This window comes from Microplitis demolitor, chromosome 10 (genome assembly GCF_026212275.2).
Source record: "Microplitis demolitor isolate Queensland-Clemson2020A chromosome 10, iyMicDemo2.1a, whole genome shotgun sequence".
NCBI lineage: Eukaryota > Metazoa > Arthropoda > Insecta > Hymenoptera > Braconidae > Microplitis > Microplitis demolitor.
This window is the reverse complement of record NC_068554.1, coordinates 11,966,069-11,981,458: the sequence shown is the minus strand read 5'-3', so window position 1 is coordinate 11,981,458 and position 15,390 is coordinate 11,966,069. Positions and strand designations below refer to the sequence as shown.

The following is a 15,390-nucleotide window of genomic DNA, read 5'->3' as shown; positions in this document are numbered from 1 at the left end:
AAGACTAAATGTATATTTTAGGTTATGTAAGACTTAAATGTATAATTTTTAGGTTATAAATAGTAAAAAAAAACAATATATATCAATATAAAAAAAGTTTATTCATTTATAAATGTAAGTTTTTCAATTAATACAGGTTCAATAATTCTATTTAATTTATTAATTCTTTGTTTAAATCGTTCTCGATCTCTTGCTGCTTGTTCCCATTCGCCTCTTCTTGCTTGCTCGTGTGCAAATCTCCATACATACATGTAATGTATGGTTGGCGTTGGATTAAATTTAACAGTCTTCATATTAGTTTTCGTACGATGCTGCTTATAGGATTATACTCGACTATGCGATCATGTATAATGAGACAATAAGCTGATGTCTGCGCAGGAAATTGATTTGTAGATTCAAATTCCAGACGAATGTCCACTGGTCCAGATTTAAGTGACTCGTTTTTTTTTTTTGAGCAATCGATAACATACAATGGTGCTTGTTCCAAAAATTTTTTCTTCGTCAGCAGTGGTTCAGGTTCTTTGTTGTAGTATGAAATTTGGAAATTTATATACATGTCATACAACAGAGCATATTGATTGTTTGCAATGTTGAGATTCAAATTCTTATAAGGATAACTCTGAGAATTTAAAAATAATTTTATATTTCTGATGTCGCAGTGATCAAATACGCTGGCATTTTTAGTTGCGTCATTTTTTCTTGCTGTTTGAAATCCAAGTATCACAAAACGTGGTTTCTCGAGCTGCGTAGAAGTTTTAACTGCCCAAATATGCTTCGAAGTATTTGGCAATAGAGGATACTCGTACAGCTCCCAAGCACGGAAACTGATTGAGATAGCCGGATCACTTGTCATATAATTCAAAGCTTCAATCTTTTGTTTATCAGCCATAGTCACGTATGGCACAATCCACTCGATTTTTTGCAGCGTAATTTTAACAGCTTCAGCATGAGCTCCAGCAGCAGGTGTAGCTACGATGTATGCATTTAAATCAGCATTTGATCTTATTAATGTTAATTCATGCTTTGCATTGATGACAACTTTATGGTAATCTTCAGCAAATCCAAGCAAAAGACTCAATGGTATAGATACATCAAAGTAGCCATTGTCATTGTGCAATTTGTTGACAGCTTCATCCACAATCTAACCTGAATTTTCTAGTGTATTTTGTTGAGCTGGACTCAGTGATGTATATCCTTTCATGAGACTTGTGATGCCGACATTTTTATTACGATCAATCTCAACACCATTGAGCTCGTAGCGTATTTCTTCAAACATATGACATACTGTCATATTTATTATGTGAGTAGTTGCACTTACAGCTGTACCATCAGACTTTGTGAGTTTTCCGTACACATGCAGTGTACTTTTACTTGGAAGTAGACATACATCTTGATGTTGAACAGCAATTCTTATTTCATCGCTGTTGTTGAATGTTGATGAAGCATACGGGAGATGAGCATGTGCTTCATAGTGTGCAATCGACTCATCAAAAATGATTTGTCTTTGAATATTTAAGATTTCTGCCGCCATGGTCGTGTACACGTCAAACAACAAAAATAAATTTTCATTTTCTTAATTTTCCACGTAATTTTAGTCCTAGGCTCGTAGAAATTGAGCGTTCTGATGTGTTAACACCTTGTGAGGTACTCGGCGATTGATGTTGCTCGACCATGTTGCTATCTTTTTATAGCCAGCACCACTTTTTGTCTCATACACGATACCCATTATTTTATAGACTTTATATGCAGTCTTATGGTTATCGTCTCACCTCTGAAATTAGCCAGTTTTCCGTCTTGATCAACAATTCTCAGTCTGAGATTTTGTATTGCTTGTACGGCGATTGGAAGATAAATGACGTGAGATGGCAATTCAACAATCTTATATCCTGGTGGTACACTTGGAAAAAATTCATGAATAGTGTGAACTCTGTGCTCATTTATGTAAGCACCTGATGTAATGTTCCACTCAACTCTCAGAGCATTGAGTTTTAATATTTTCACTGGTAAATCTGATGAGTGAGTTTTATGTGGTGTCAGCTTTTGGTTTCTCAATCCCAGTAGTGTACCAATAGAAACTTGGGGTGTAAAATTTACAAATTGATCACATTCAATTTCACTTCTCAATTCATTATTATTGGCTCTTATGCTGATGCTAAGTCTTTGTAATTTCTTTTGAATGTATTTTTCAATGTCAGTGATTTCGTAACTTCCTGTTGGTATTGTCAAGACTCTCTCTTCAACAGTTTCATATTTTCCAGCTTCTATATTTCCACTCATTATATTATTATTATCTTCAGTTACTGCGACATTGTCATCAAACTTTGTAATTATTGCTACATTTCTTTTAGCTCTTTTTTTCTTGACTATTTTTTTCTCATCAACATTATTTTTATCATTTGTATCAATTTTTTCGATATCAAAATGATCCACAGGATAAAAGACATAGAATTTATTAGCACCAACATCAATATTGGGTATTGAATTAAATGTTAATAACTCTACAAGTCCCAGGACATAATTTTTATTTGGTGATAATTCAATCGGAGGGAAATAATTGGCCTCCAACACGGACGTGGATCCTGTCAGGGTTAATGTGAATGACTCAGCCATGACTGATGTGCTCTACACAAAGTCACATCAATTTATAATTGTCTAGTGAGAAATTTTAGACATAAATGTCCGCATATAATTGTATCAAAATCCTGATATTTTCTGTGATTATATTTTACGCTACCAACATCGAGATACTCCATAAGATCTTGTGGTGGTTGTAAATTACCAAAACTGTCAAAATAAATAACTTTATGATTATTTTTCTTGTATGCAACCCAATGAGTACTAGGTCCGAGTTTATCATCAAGATTAATATTAGCTGATTCGTTTTTTCTCGGACCAGTTTTAGGTAAATCATTTCTCATAAAAACACCGCGAAAGTTTAAAATTTTTAGAGCTTTAGCGTACTTCAGTAAGTCGATGGTTGTGAGTGCTCGATGTGGTAGCTCTACTTGTTTTTTGACTTGCATCCTCAACCTGCTGGATATGATCTCAAATATAAACCCATACCACGTCTGTAAGGTCTCGAGTATAAACCTTTACCCATAGATATTTGCTCCATTTTCAAAATCGAGTGTTCAAATTAAGAGAAGCGTTCAAGCAAGTATAGTGCTTTTGTGCTGGTATGGCGATCAATTCACTTAACTCAGTGGCTTGGCTACATCTGGTGATTTGGGAATGCGTCATCGACTCATCAAGTGGCAAGTTTCGATAACGCTTTCTCGAACAACATTCGAAGTGGATGTGTCACACATCTTGCTCACACGAATTTGAGAGAATTTTTGAATGATTCTCGAGACTTGGTCTTTGAAAAAATCCAAGAAATGTTGGGGGATGGTGCTGGAGTGAAAATCAACGTCGAACTTATATGTAAATTCAGAAATGAAAAAATTAATGACGTCGTTGATGAAACTAAATCTTTCAACACCACAAGTCGTGAAATTACACCCACAACATTTCTCGCTGATTGGTATGCTAATCATGTCAACGAGAACTTATTAAAAAAGGTTGAAGAGTTCAATCAATAGGACTCGGGGTGGAGATTACTTGAGATCCATAGCTTGGTTATCACAATGTCCAGATATACACCTCTACAAGCTGGAGCATCTACTTTTGTCAGACTACCCAGAGACATTCAACACAAACGCGTAGTCTTAAACATCGAGAACCACGACGAGTACTGCTTTCTCTGGTGTGTTGTGGCGGCAACACACGAAGCTCACACCGGACATCCAGAGAGGACAACATCGTACCCTCATTACAGCAGCGTGCTTAAGTATGAAGGTATTGATTTTCCAATTACCCCAAAAGATATTCCGAAATTTGAAAATTTAAATAATTTGTCAATCAATGTATACGGTATTGAGTCAGAATTTAACGGTTTCGGGGATGAAAAAAGTACTATAATACCATTATATTTAAGTGAAACTTGTAAGTCTGATGTAAGAAAAATTCATCTTCAAATGGTACAGGCAAACGTAAATTTAAATATGTCCAATGAGAATGATTTTAAAAATTATAAGCCTGTTTATCATTTTGTCTTAATTAAAAATCTATCGCGATTAGTTAAAAATCAAATTTCTAAGGCGCATTGTAAATTATATTTCTGTGATAGATGTTCAAATCACTTTAAAACAGAAATATCTTTCAATAGTCACAATGATGACTGTTTCAAATTAAATAAAGTCCGTATGAAATTTCCTATTAATGAAAACAAAATATTAAAATTTAAAAATTATCGTAATAAAGACCCGGTACCAATTTTTGTCCACGCAGACTTAGAGTGTACACTAGAGCCTCAGGGGGATGATGAAATTCAGAAACATGTTCCACACAGCATTGCATTTTATCGTCACTGTAATTATGAACATAATTTGTCAAAATTTGAAATTAATCGATCATCTGAGTGCGTAAAGTGGTTTGTCAATACACTTGAAAATTTTGCACTTGAAGTTGAGCTGTATTTAAAAAATCCTATACCTATGAAACCACGTGACAAACAACAACAAAAGAGTCATGATCGGTCAACTGTTTGTCATATTTGCGAAAAAACAATAGCCTCTGATAAAGAGAAATGCTATGATCATTGCCATTCTGCGGGTAACTATCGCGGACCTGCACACATTTCATGCAATTTAAATTATCCGAAATCTCATGTAATACCGGTAGTATTTCACAATTTATCTGGGTATGATTCTCATTTTTTAATTAAATCATTAGCAACAGTTTTTGAAGGTAAAGTTACATTATTGCCAATTAATGAAGAGCGATATTTCTCATTTACAAAGTCCATTAATAATATATCCGTATCTTTACGCTTTATAGATTCATTTAAATTCATGACATCAAGTTTAGAAAAATTAGCTTCCTATCTTGATGATGACAATAAACAAATCACCAAACTTCATTACCCAGATCCGGAAAAATTCCAACTAGTTACTCGCAAGGGTGTATTCCCGTATGAATACATTACAAACATTAATAAGCTTTATGACAAACAGTTGCCCGATCAAAACTCATTTTTTTCCAAATGATCCAATACTGGTATATCTGATGATAATCATTCGTTTGCTCAACTTGTCTGGAATAAATTTAACATCAGTACATTAGGCGAGTACTCTGATATATATCTTAAGACTGATGTACTACTCTTGGCCGATGTATTTGAAAATTTTAGACAAAGTTGTTTAAATAATTATAACTTAGACCCGCTGCACTATTGTACAGCGGCTGGATTAGCTTTTGATGCAATGCTGAAATACACCAATGTGGAACTTGAACTGTTGGCTGACCCCGAAATGGTACTTTTCATTGAGAAAGGTATACGAGGTGGAGTGTCTCAGTGTACTAATAGGTATGCGAAGGCCAACAATCGATACATGAGTAATGAATTTGATGTTAACAAACCCAAGTCATACTTGATGTATTTCGATGTCAATAATTTGTATGACGCGGCAATGAGTATGCCACTACCTAAAGGCTCCTTTGAGTGGGTAGATGAAAATGATTTAAATAATGTAAATAACTTTGTAAATACTAATAACAATGTAGGATATATTTTAGAAGTAGACTTGCACTATCCTCAGGAGCTACATGAGCTACACAAAGATTCACCATTGTGCCCTGAGCACTTTTTACCCCCAGGTAGCAAGTCTACTAAATTATGTACAACTTTGCATGATAAAAATAAATACATATTACATTGTGAAAATTTAAAACAATGTTTAGATTTAGGAATGCAGTTGAAAAAAATTCATCGCGTACTTAAATTTGAGCAATCCCCATGGCTAAAGACATACATCGACAAGAATACAGACTGTAGGAAGGCTGCCCAAAATAAGTTTGAGAAGAATTTCTTCAAACTCATGAATAACGCAGTCTTAGGTAAGACTATGGAGAATGTTAGGAAACACAAAGATGTTCAATTGGTTACAAGATGGTCTGGTCGATATGGTGCATCAGACCTTATTTGTAAACCTAACTTCCATAGTCTTACTATCTTCGACAAAGACATGGCTATAGTGGAAATAAAAACAACCCAGGTATATTTTGATAAACCTATTTACACTGAGTTTACGATTCTAGATTTATCAAAGACATTTATCTATAATTTCCACTATAACTATGTCAAACAGAACTTGACAAAACAACGATCTAAGTTGATGGACAAGGACACTGACAGTTTAATTTACCATTTTACAGTACCAGACATCTACGAAACCATGAAACGTGATATTTTAAAATTTGATACGTCCAACTACCCCTCATAAAATTCATACGATATGCCGCCTGCCAACAAAAAGGTCCCAGGTCTGATGAAAGATGAGAATAATGGGAAAATTATGACTCATTTCATCGGACTTAGGGCCAAACTATATGCATACAAAATTATGAATGATAACAACACTAAAAAACGAGCAAAAGGAATCAAAGGTCCGACGTTGCGAACTATCACGTTTGATGATTTCGAGAGATGTCTTCACGATCACATTAACTTGACGAAAAAACAGTACTTAATCAAAAGTTCAAAACATGACGTGACGACAGTAGCACAGCATAAAATAGCCTTAAGCTGGACAGATGACAAACGACAACTTTTGGACAACTCAACTGACACATTGCCATGGGGATTAACATCAAATGATGATGATGAAAATGTTATGGAAATTAAAAAAAGAAAACTTTTGTAAAAAAAAAAAAAATTTTGTAAAAAATAAGTTTTTTAAGTATGTAAAAAAAAAGTATTTAAAAATTAGTTTTAAAGATATGTGTATAAATAGAAATGAATAAAACATTTATATACAAATGAAAAAAATTGTTTCTTTATTTTATAGATATGAGTGAATTTTATAAGTTGATTTACAGATCAGATTTTTCAATTTAGCTGTTGTGGGAGCTATCGAAGCCGAGCCACTTTACATACAATTTATTTCCGCGTTTTTTTATAATTTTCTCCACTAGATATACATCTGGATATTTGACTTTGCTGAGTTCTGCATAAAATCCACCTTCAATTGGCTTATCCTGATAGTCTACAAGCTTATACGTTGTTGGATTTGTTTTCTGCACTGTCTTAATTGTAAAAATTTCCGTCGTCCAGTTGGGTGTGTAACCATTCTCAAACACATGTTTGTACTTGCTGATTCAAACTTTATCTCCGACTTTGAATTGATTTTTTCGTGCTTGTTGCTGAGCTTGAAGAGGTTTGTATATTTTTTCCAGCAGTTCTTTTTCAATAGCAGCAGTTATATCAGCATGTTTCATTTTAATTGTCCGATGTTTGATATTATTGTAAGTATCCAATAAGTCTTCTAGTATATCAATGCATTTATAGGTACCACGTGCAGAGAATTCACGCCACATTTCATTTTTAAGTGTCCTGTTAAATCGTTCACATATGAATGCCTTCAAGTTGCTGAATGTCGAGTACATGTTGATGTTTTTACGCTGCATGAGTTCTTGAAATTCTTTATTATAAAATTCTTTGCCTTGGTCAACGTGCAGATTTTTTGGAATACGTCCTAGTTGAAATATAGATTTCATTGCACAGGTGACATCATTGCCACTTTTACTCTTAATCGGTGCAGCCCAAGCATACTTTGAAAAAATATCGATGACAGTTAACAGATATTTGTTTCCTTTGTTTACTGTTGCATAAGGAATCATTTCAACTAAGTCAGCTTGCCAAGCTTCATCAAGTGCACGTATGTCAACATGACGACGTTGATAATTTCTGCGTGCTGGTCAGTGCAACTCATACGCTATTACTGATTTCTTGTCCTCCATTGTCGACAAAAATTCTAGCCTCCAATTCTTTTATTCGCTGTGTATTTCTACTGATTAAGTCGTTTTGTAACTTTATACGTTTTATTTTAACTTTTAGTTTTTGATTTTCTTTTTTTAATAGCTTCGCAGCAGAGTCGAGTGTTACCACTTGAGAGTATAAATGTGAAATGATCTCAGACATCATTCCTTATACTATCATACATTAAAGACAGCTCGTGATATACAAATCAATATCTCATATCAATATCTTTACTTCTTCTGTACACTGTAGCTAAATATGGTTTTATTTCACCGCTCACTGGCTTAGCGGGGGTACTCGATGCAGCAGGAAATACTTGTGTTTCTTCCAGAGTCCCACTTCTATCTTCAGAGATAATAGTATCATAATTACTGGCATCATCAAATTCTGTATCATTATTCACCGTTGAATTATGATCTTTGAATTCTTCTTTGACTTCTTGCTTGATTTCTTGTTTGATTTTATGCTTAGACGACTCGACTAGACTCTGCAGAGGTGTAACAATAGACTTGAACATTTCACCCATTGCCTTCTCAGCTGTGTCTTTACCCAACTTGAACATTCTGTGCTTTCGTCGGATAGCATCACTAGCCTGAGATATCTGATGTAACACATTTCTCTGCTTTGAAAGCTCCTCGGCCTTCATGTTGATGGGTTAAAGTTCACTTAAGCTCTGATGACTATTTATCAAGTACAACTTAATTTATACTAATAAAACAGTCAAATCCTTTTCTATATCTTCTACTATTTAGCTCACTGTCTTTGTCAATTACTACAAAACCATATTTACCATCAACATCATTCCAACATGCTGAACACAAGTCTTTAAATAAATTGTATGACATGTCAGTATTTACATGATCATCATACACATGCTTCAAGTTCATTTCATCTTGACGAAAGAGAACTATAAAATTTGCGTTGTCACGTATCAAATGTTTAGGGATTCGTGTATAAGTCTGACAGAGATAGAAACTGTCAACATCTTTATGTCGACCCATACAAAAGTATGCTCTGATATGATCTTGTTTTTCACGCGCAATGTCATCAAATATCATCAGTGAGTTTGGTTTTGTATCTTCAGGTTTCAGTACTTCTTTGTGCTCGTTGAATGTAAAAAATCCAATACCTTCTATTGGTTTAAGTAGTGATTCTAAAAATTTGTATTTCAGTTGGTTCAGAGATTGGAGTAGAGATAAATATTATTAAATCTCAAGCCGTTGGGGTGTATGATGAGTGAGAGCAGAGCATTTGTTTTTCCGCAATTTGATGGACCACAAAATATAGCGCGTATCTGGCAATAAATCGCCGTGTCTCTTAACTTTTTTTACTCCGGTACCTTGAACAATTTGATCAAAATTTATTACTGGTAACTTGGCCGCTTGACTTTTAAACTCCATGTTGCCAGTTTGCGATCACAACAACTCACTCAGCGAGCTATAAGTACCAGGTTTTATATCATTTTAAGTCAGTCATGATGCTGCTACTATGGAGAGCCCATGTATAAAGACCAGTGGTAAAGGTTTTATAAACAGTCTAATTAATAAGCTACCAGTTGAACTACACATACCTGGATACCAGTACTGTGGACCAGGTACAAAGCTAGCCAAAAAATTAGCTCGTGGGGATCCTGGAATGAATCCTTTGGATGCTGCGTGTAAAGAGCACGACATCGCATACTCGTATAATCGTGAAAATTTGGCAGCACGTTACAAGGCTGATCAAATACATGCTGAGAATGCTTGGCAACGTTATTAGGCAAAAGACGCTGGTATTGGTGAAAAAGCTGCTGCGTGGAGTGTAAACAAAATCATGAAGATAAAAAAAGATTCGGTATGGGGTTGAAGAAGAGAGCAGCTAGCAAGAGAACAGCTAGCAAGAAAAAGCCTAGTAAGAATAAGACTGGCAAGAGAAAGACTAGCAAGAAAAAGACTAGTGTAAAGAAACAAGTAGCACTAAGGCAAGTTGTCACAGAGGCCGAAAATTCCATGACTTCTGGAGGGGATCCAATTAAAACAGCGTTGAAGGGTGCTCGTCAGGCAATTAAAAAATCTGGTGGGAAAAAAAATATCAGCTTGCCACGAATTTTACCAGTTCCATCTAAAGTTGGTGGTATACTACCATTTTTAATACCACTTTTTGCTGGCTTGAGTACCACAGGAGCTTTAGCTGGAGGTGCTGCTGGTATAGCTAAAGCTGTAAATGATGCAAGTGCTGCTAAAAATCGATTGGATGAGAGCAAGCGTTATAATTTGAAAATGGAGCAAATATCTATGGGTAAAGGTTTATACTTGAGACCTTACAGATGTGGTATGGGTTTATATTTGAGATCATATCCAGCAGGTTGAGGATGCAAGTCAAAAAACAAGTAGAGCTACCACATCGAGCACTCACAACCATCGACTTACTGAAGTACGCCAAAGCTCTAAAAATTTCAAACTTTCGCGGTGTTTTTATGAGAAATGATTTACCTAAAACTTTATTTAATTTGAAACAGTCATCATTGTGACTATTGAAAGATATTTCTGTTTTAAAGTGATTTGAACATCTATCACAGAAATATAATTTACAATGCGCCTTAGAAATTTGATTTTTAACTAATCGCGATAGATTTTTAATTAAGACAAAATGATAAACAGGCTTATAATTTTTAAAATCATTCTCATTGGACATATTTAAATTTACGTTTGCCTGTACCATTTGAAGATGAATTTTTCTTACATCAGACTTACAAGTTTCACTTAAATATAATGGTATTATAGTACTTTTTTCATCCCCGAAACCGTTAAATTCTGACTCAATACCGTATACATTGATTGACAAATTATTTAAATTTTCAAATTTCGGAATATCTTTTGGGGTAATTGGAAAATCAATACCTTCATACTTAAGCACGCTGCTGTAATGAGGGTACGATGTTGTCCTCTCTGGATGTCCGGTGTGAGCTTCGTGTGTTGCCGCCACAACACACCAGAGAAAGCAGTACTCGTCGTGGTTCTCGATGTTTAAGACTACGCGTTTGTGTTGAATGTCTCTGGGTAGTCTGACAAAAGTAGATGCTCCAGCTTGTAGAGGTGTATATCTGGACATTGTGATAACCAAGCTATGGATCTCAAGTAATCTCCACCCCGAGTCCTATTGATTGAACTCTTCAACCTTTTTTAATAAGTTCTCGTTGACATGATTAGCATACCAATCAGCGAGAAATGTTGTGGGTGTAATTTCACGACTTGTGGTGTTGAAAGATTTAGTTTCATCAACGACGTCATTAATTTTTTCATTTCTGAATTTACATATAAGTTCGACGTTGATTTTCACTCCAGCACCATCCCCCAACATTTCTTGGATTTTTTCAAAGACCAAGTCTCGAGAATCATTCAAAAATTCTCTCAAATTCGTGTGAGCAAGATGTGTGACACATCCACTTCGAATGTTGTTCGAGAAAGCGTTATCGAAACTTGCCACTTGATGAGTCGATGACGCATTCCCAAATCACCAGATGTAGCCAAGCCACTGAGTTAAGTGAATTGATCGCCATACCAGCACAAAAGCACTATACTTGCTTGAACGCTTCTCTTAATTTGAACACTCGATTTTGAAAATGGAGCAAATATCTATGGGTAAAGGTTTATACTCGAGACCTTACAGACGTGGTATGGGTTTATATTTGAGATCATATCCAGCAGGTTGAGGATGCAAGTCAAAAAACAAGTAGAGCTACCACATCGAGCACTCACAACCATCGACTTACTGAAGTACGCTAAAGCTCTAAAAATTTTAAACTTTCGCGGTGTTTTTATGAGAAATGATTTACCTAAAACTGGTCCGAGAAAAAACGAATCAGCTAATATTAATCTTGATGATAAACTCGGACCTAGTACTCATTGGGTTGCATACAAGAAAAATAATCATAAAGTTATTTATTTTGACAGTTTTGGTAATTTACAACCACCACAAGATCTTATGGAGTATCTCGATGTTGGTAGCGTAAAATATAATCACAGAAAATATCAGGATTTTGATACAATTATATGCGGACATTTATGTCTAAAATTTCTCACTAGACAATTATAAATTGATGTGACTTTGTGTAGAGCACATCAGTCATGGCTGAGTCATTCACATTAACCCTGACAGGATCCACGTCCGTGTTGGAGGCCAATTATTTCCCTCCGATTGAATTATCACCAAATAAAAATTATGTCCTGGGACTTGTAGAGTTATTAACATTTAATTCAATACCCAATATTGATGTTGGTGCTAATAAATTCTATGTCTTTTATCCTGTGGATCATTTTGATATCGAAAAAATTGATACAAATGATAAAAATAATGTTGATGAGAAAAAAATAGTCAAGAAAAAAAGAGCTAAAAGAAATGTAGCAATAATTACAAAGTTTGATGACAATGTCGCAGTAACTGAAGATAATAATAATATAATGAGTGGAAATATAGAAGCTGGAAAATATGAAACTGTTGAAGAGAGAGTCTTGACAATACCAACAGGAAGTTACGAAATCACTGACATTGAAAAATACATTCAAAAGAAATTACAAAGACTTAGCATCAGCATAAGAGCCAATAATAATGAATTGAGAAGTGAAATTGAATGTGATCAATTTGTAAATTTTACACCCCAAGTTTCTATTGGTACACTACTGGGATTGAGAAACCAAAAGCTGACACCACATAAAACTCACTCATCAGATTTACCAGTGAAAATATTAAAACTCAATGCTCTGAGAGTTGAGTGGAACATTACATCAGGTGCTTACATAAATGAGCACAGAGTTCACACTATTCATGAATTTTTTCCAAGTGTACCACCAGGATATAAGATTGTTGAATTGCCATCTCACGTCATTTATCTTCCAATCGCCGTACAAGCAATACAAAATCTCAGACTGAGAATTGTTGATCAAGACGGAAAACTGGCTAATTTCAGAGGTGAGACGATAACCATAAGACTGCATATAAAGTCTATAAAATAATGGGTATCGTGTATGAGACAAAAAGTGGTGCTGGCTATAAAAAGATAGCAACATGGTCGAGCAACATCAATCGCCGAGTACCTCACAAGGTGTTAACACATCAGAACGCTCAATTTCTACGAGCCTAGGACTAAAATTACGTGGAAAATTAAGAAAATGAAAATTTATTTTTGTTGTTTGACGTGTACACGACCATGGCGGCAGAAATCTTAAATATTCAAAGACAAATCATTTTTGATGAGTCGATTGCACACTATGAAGCACATGCTCATCTCCCGTATGCTTCATCAACATTCAACAACAGCGATGAAATAAGAATTGCTGTTCAACATCAAGATGTATGTCTACTTCCAAGTAAAAGTACACTGCATGTGTACGGAAAACTCACAAAGTCTGATGGTACAGCTGTAAGTGCAACTACTCACATAATAAATATGACAGTATGTCATATGTTTGAAGAAATACGCTACGAGCTCAATGGTGTTGAGATTGATCGTAATAAAAATGTCGGCATCACAAGTCTCATGAAAGGATATACATCACTGAGTCCAGCTCAACAAAATACACTAGAAAATTCAGGTTAGATTGTGGATGAAGCTGTCAACAAATTGCACAATGACAATGGCTACTTTGATGTATCTATACCATTGAGTCTTTTGCTTGGATTTGCTGAAGATTACCATAAAGTTGTCATCAATGCAAAGCATGAATTAACATTAATAAGATCAAATGCTGATTTAAATGCATACATCGTAGCTACACCTGCTGCTGGAGCTCATGCTGAAGCTGTTAAAATTACGCTGCAAAAAATCGAGTGGATTGTGCCATACGTGACTATGGCTGATAAACAAAAGATTGAAGCTTTGAATTATATGACAAGTGATCCGGCTATCTCAATCAGTTTCCGTGCTTGGGAGCTGTACGAGTATCCTCTATTGCCAAATACTTCGAAGCATATTTGGGCAGTTAAAACTTCTACGCAGCTCGAGAAACCACGTTTTGTGATACTTGGATTTCAAACAGCAAGAAAAAATGACGCAACTAAAAATGCCAGCGTATTTGATCACTGCGACATCAGAAATATAAAATTATTTTTAAATTCTCAGAGTTATCCTTATAAGAATTTGAATCTCAACATTGCAAACAATCAATATGCTCTGTTGTATGACATGTATATAAATTTCCAAATTTCATACTACAACAAAGAACCTGAACCACTGCTGACGAAGAAAAAATTTTTGGAACAAGCACCATTGTATGTTATCGATTGCTCAAAAAAAAAAAACGAGTCACTTAAATCTGGACCAGTGGACATTCGTCTGGAATTTGAATCTACAAATCAATTTCCTGCGCAGACATCAGCTTATTGTCTCATTATACATGATCGCATAGTCGAGTATAATCCTATAAGCAGCATCGTACGAAAACTAATATGAAGACTGTTAAATTTAATCCAACGCCAACCATACATTACATGTATGTATGGAGATTTGCACACGAGCAAGCAAGAAGAGGCGAATGGGAACAAGCAGCAAGAGATCGAGAACGATTTAAACAAAGAATTAATAAATTAAATAGAATTATTGAACCTGTATTAATTGAAAAACTTACATTTATAAATGAATAAACTTTTTTTATATTGATATATATTGTTTTTTTTTACTATTTATAACCTAAAAATTATACATTTAAGTCTTACATAACCTAAAATATACATTTAGTCTTACACAAAATATATTTTTTTTTCTTAACCTCAAATATACATTTAGTCTTACATAAAATATAGTCTTTTTTCTTAACCTAAAAATATACAGTTAGAGCAATCTTTTCGAAATGGGTATGCAAAAGCTATCAGGAATATTATCACGGAAAATATAATGATCCCGACACCTTTGAAAGCCAATCAATTTTTCATTATTTTTTAATTCTTCTGGTAGTTTGTGCCAAACGAAATCGATCTGCTGGGTTGCATTTTCAAGAATAAATGTATCATCAAAGCATGCGATATCTCGTTCATCTATACAAAGTAGATTCCCCAATTGATTGAATATCTGAACTGACTTCTCGTAGGTTGGTTGAATTCCATAAAAATGCCAGAACCATCTCTTGAACTCTTGGACATTTTGAAATGCACATGAAGTATCCAATTTCTTCAAGTGATTGGCATGGTATGGACATTGATATTTCAAGAAATCGTTCTTTTGATAGAGTGAGAAAAATTCCATTTTTTCTAAATCGATAATTGGTACAGCCGGGTCAATGAGATCTTCAAGCCATTTCTTCTTCTGTTCACCTTGTACGTAAAAGTATCGTGTATGTTTGACCATAATTGCAAGAATTTCTTTCAATAATTCATATGGTAGCAAACCGGCTATCCATGATATTGAATGGTGATGCTTATGGTGATCAACACTTTTCTGCATTACAGCACCATCAACTTGATCCGAAGGTGGTTCAAACAACCAATGTTTACATCGCGTAAGTCCATAAGTACCAACTTTATCATAAATATCAGTAGCACAAAGTTCTTTTATCACAAAT

General features: G+C 34.8%; 2 protein-coding genes across 2 annotated transcripts; one reads left to right on the top strand and one right to left on the bottom strand.

Moving 5' to 3' along the window:
- Positions 1-289: 289 nt before the first annotated feature.
- Positions 290-1,531, bottom strand: LOC128668846 (uncharacterized). Its single transcript, XM_053742650.1, has 2 exons — positions 1,147-1,531; positions 290-1,050 (listed from the first exon to the last, which is right to left on the bottom strand). Exons 1-2 carry the CDS (start codon positions 1,529-1,531, stop codon positions 290-292), a joined length of 1,146 nt encoding a protein of 381 aa, XP_053598625.1.
- An 11,512-nt stretch (positions 1,532-13,043) lies between these two features.
- LOC103578989 (uncharacterized) lies at positions 13,044-14,285 on the top strand. Its single transcript, XM_014443517.2, has 2 exons — positions 13,044-13,428; positions 13,525-14,285. The coding sequence occupies exons 1-2, from the start codon at positions 13,044-13,046 to the stop codon at positions 14,283-14,285; spliced, it is 1,146 nt and encodes a 381-aa protein (XP_014299003.1).
- Positions 14,286-15,390: the final 1,105 nt, after the last annotated feature.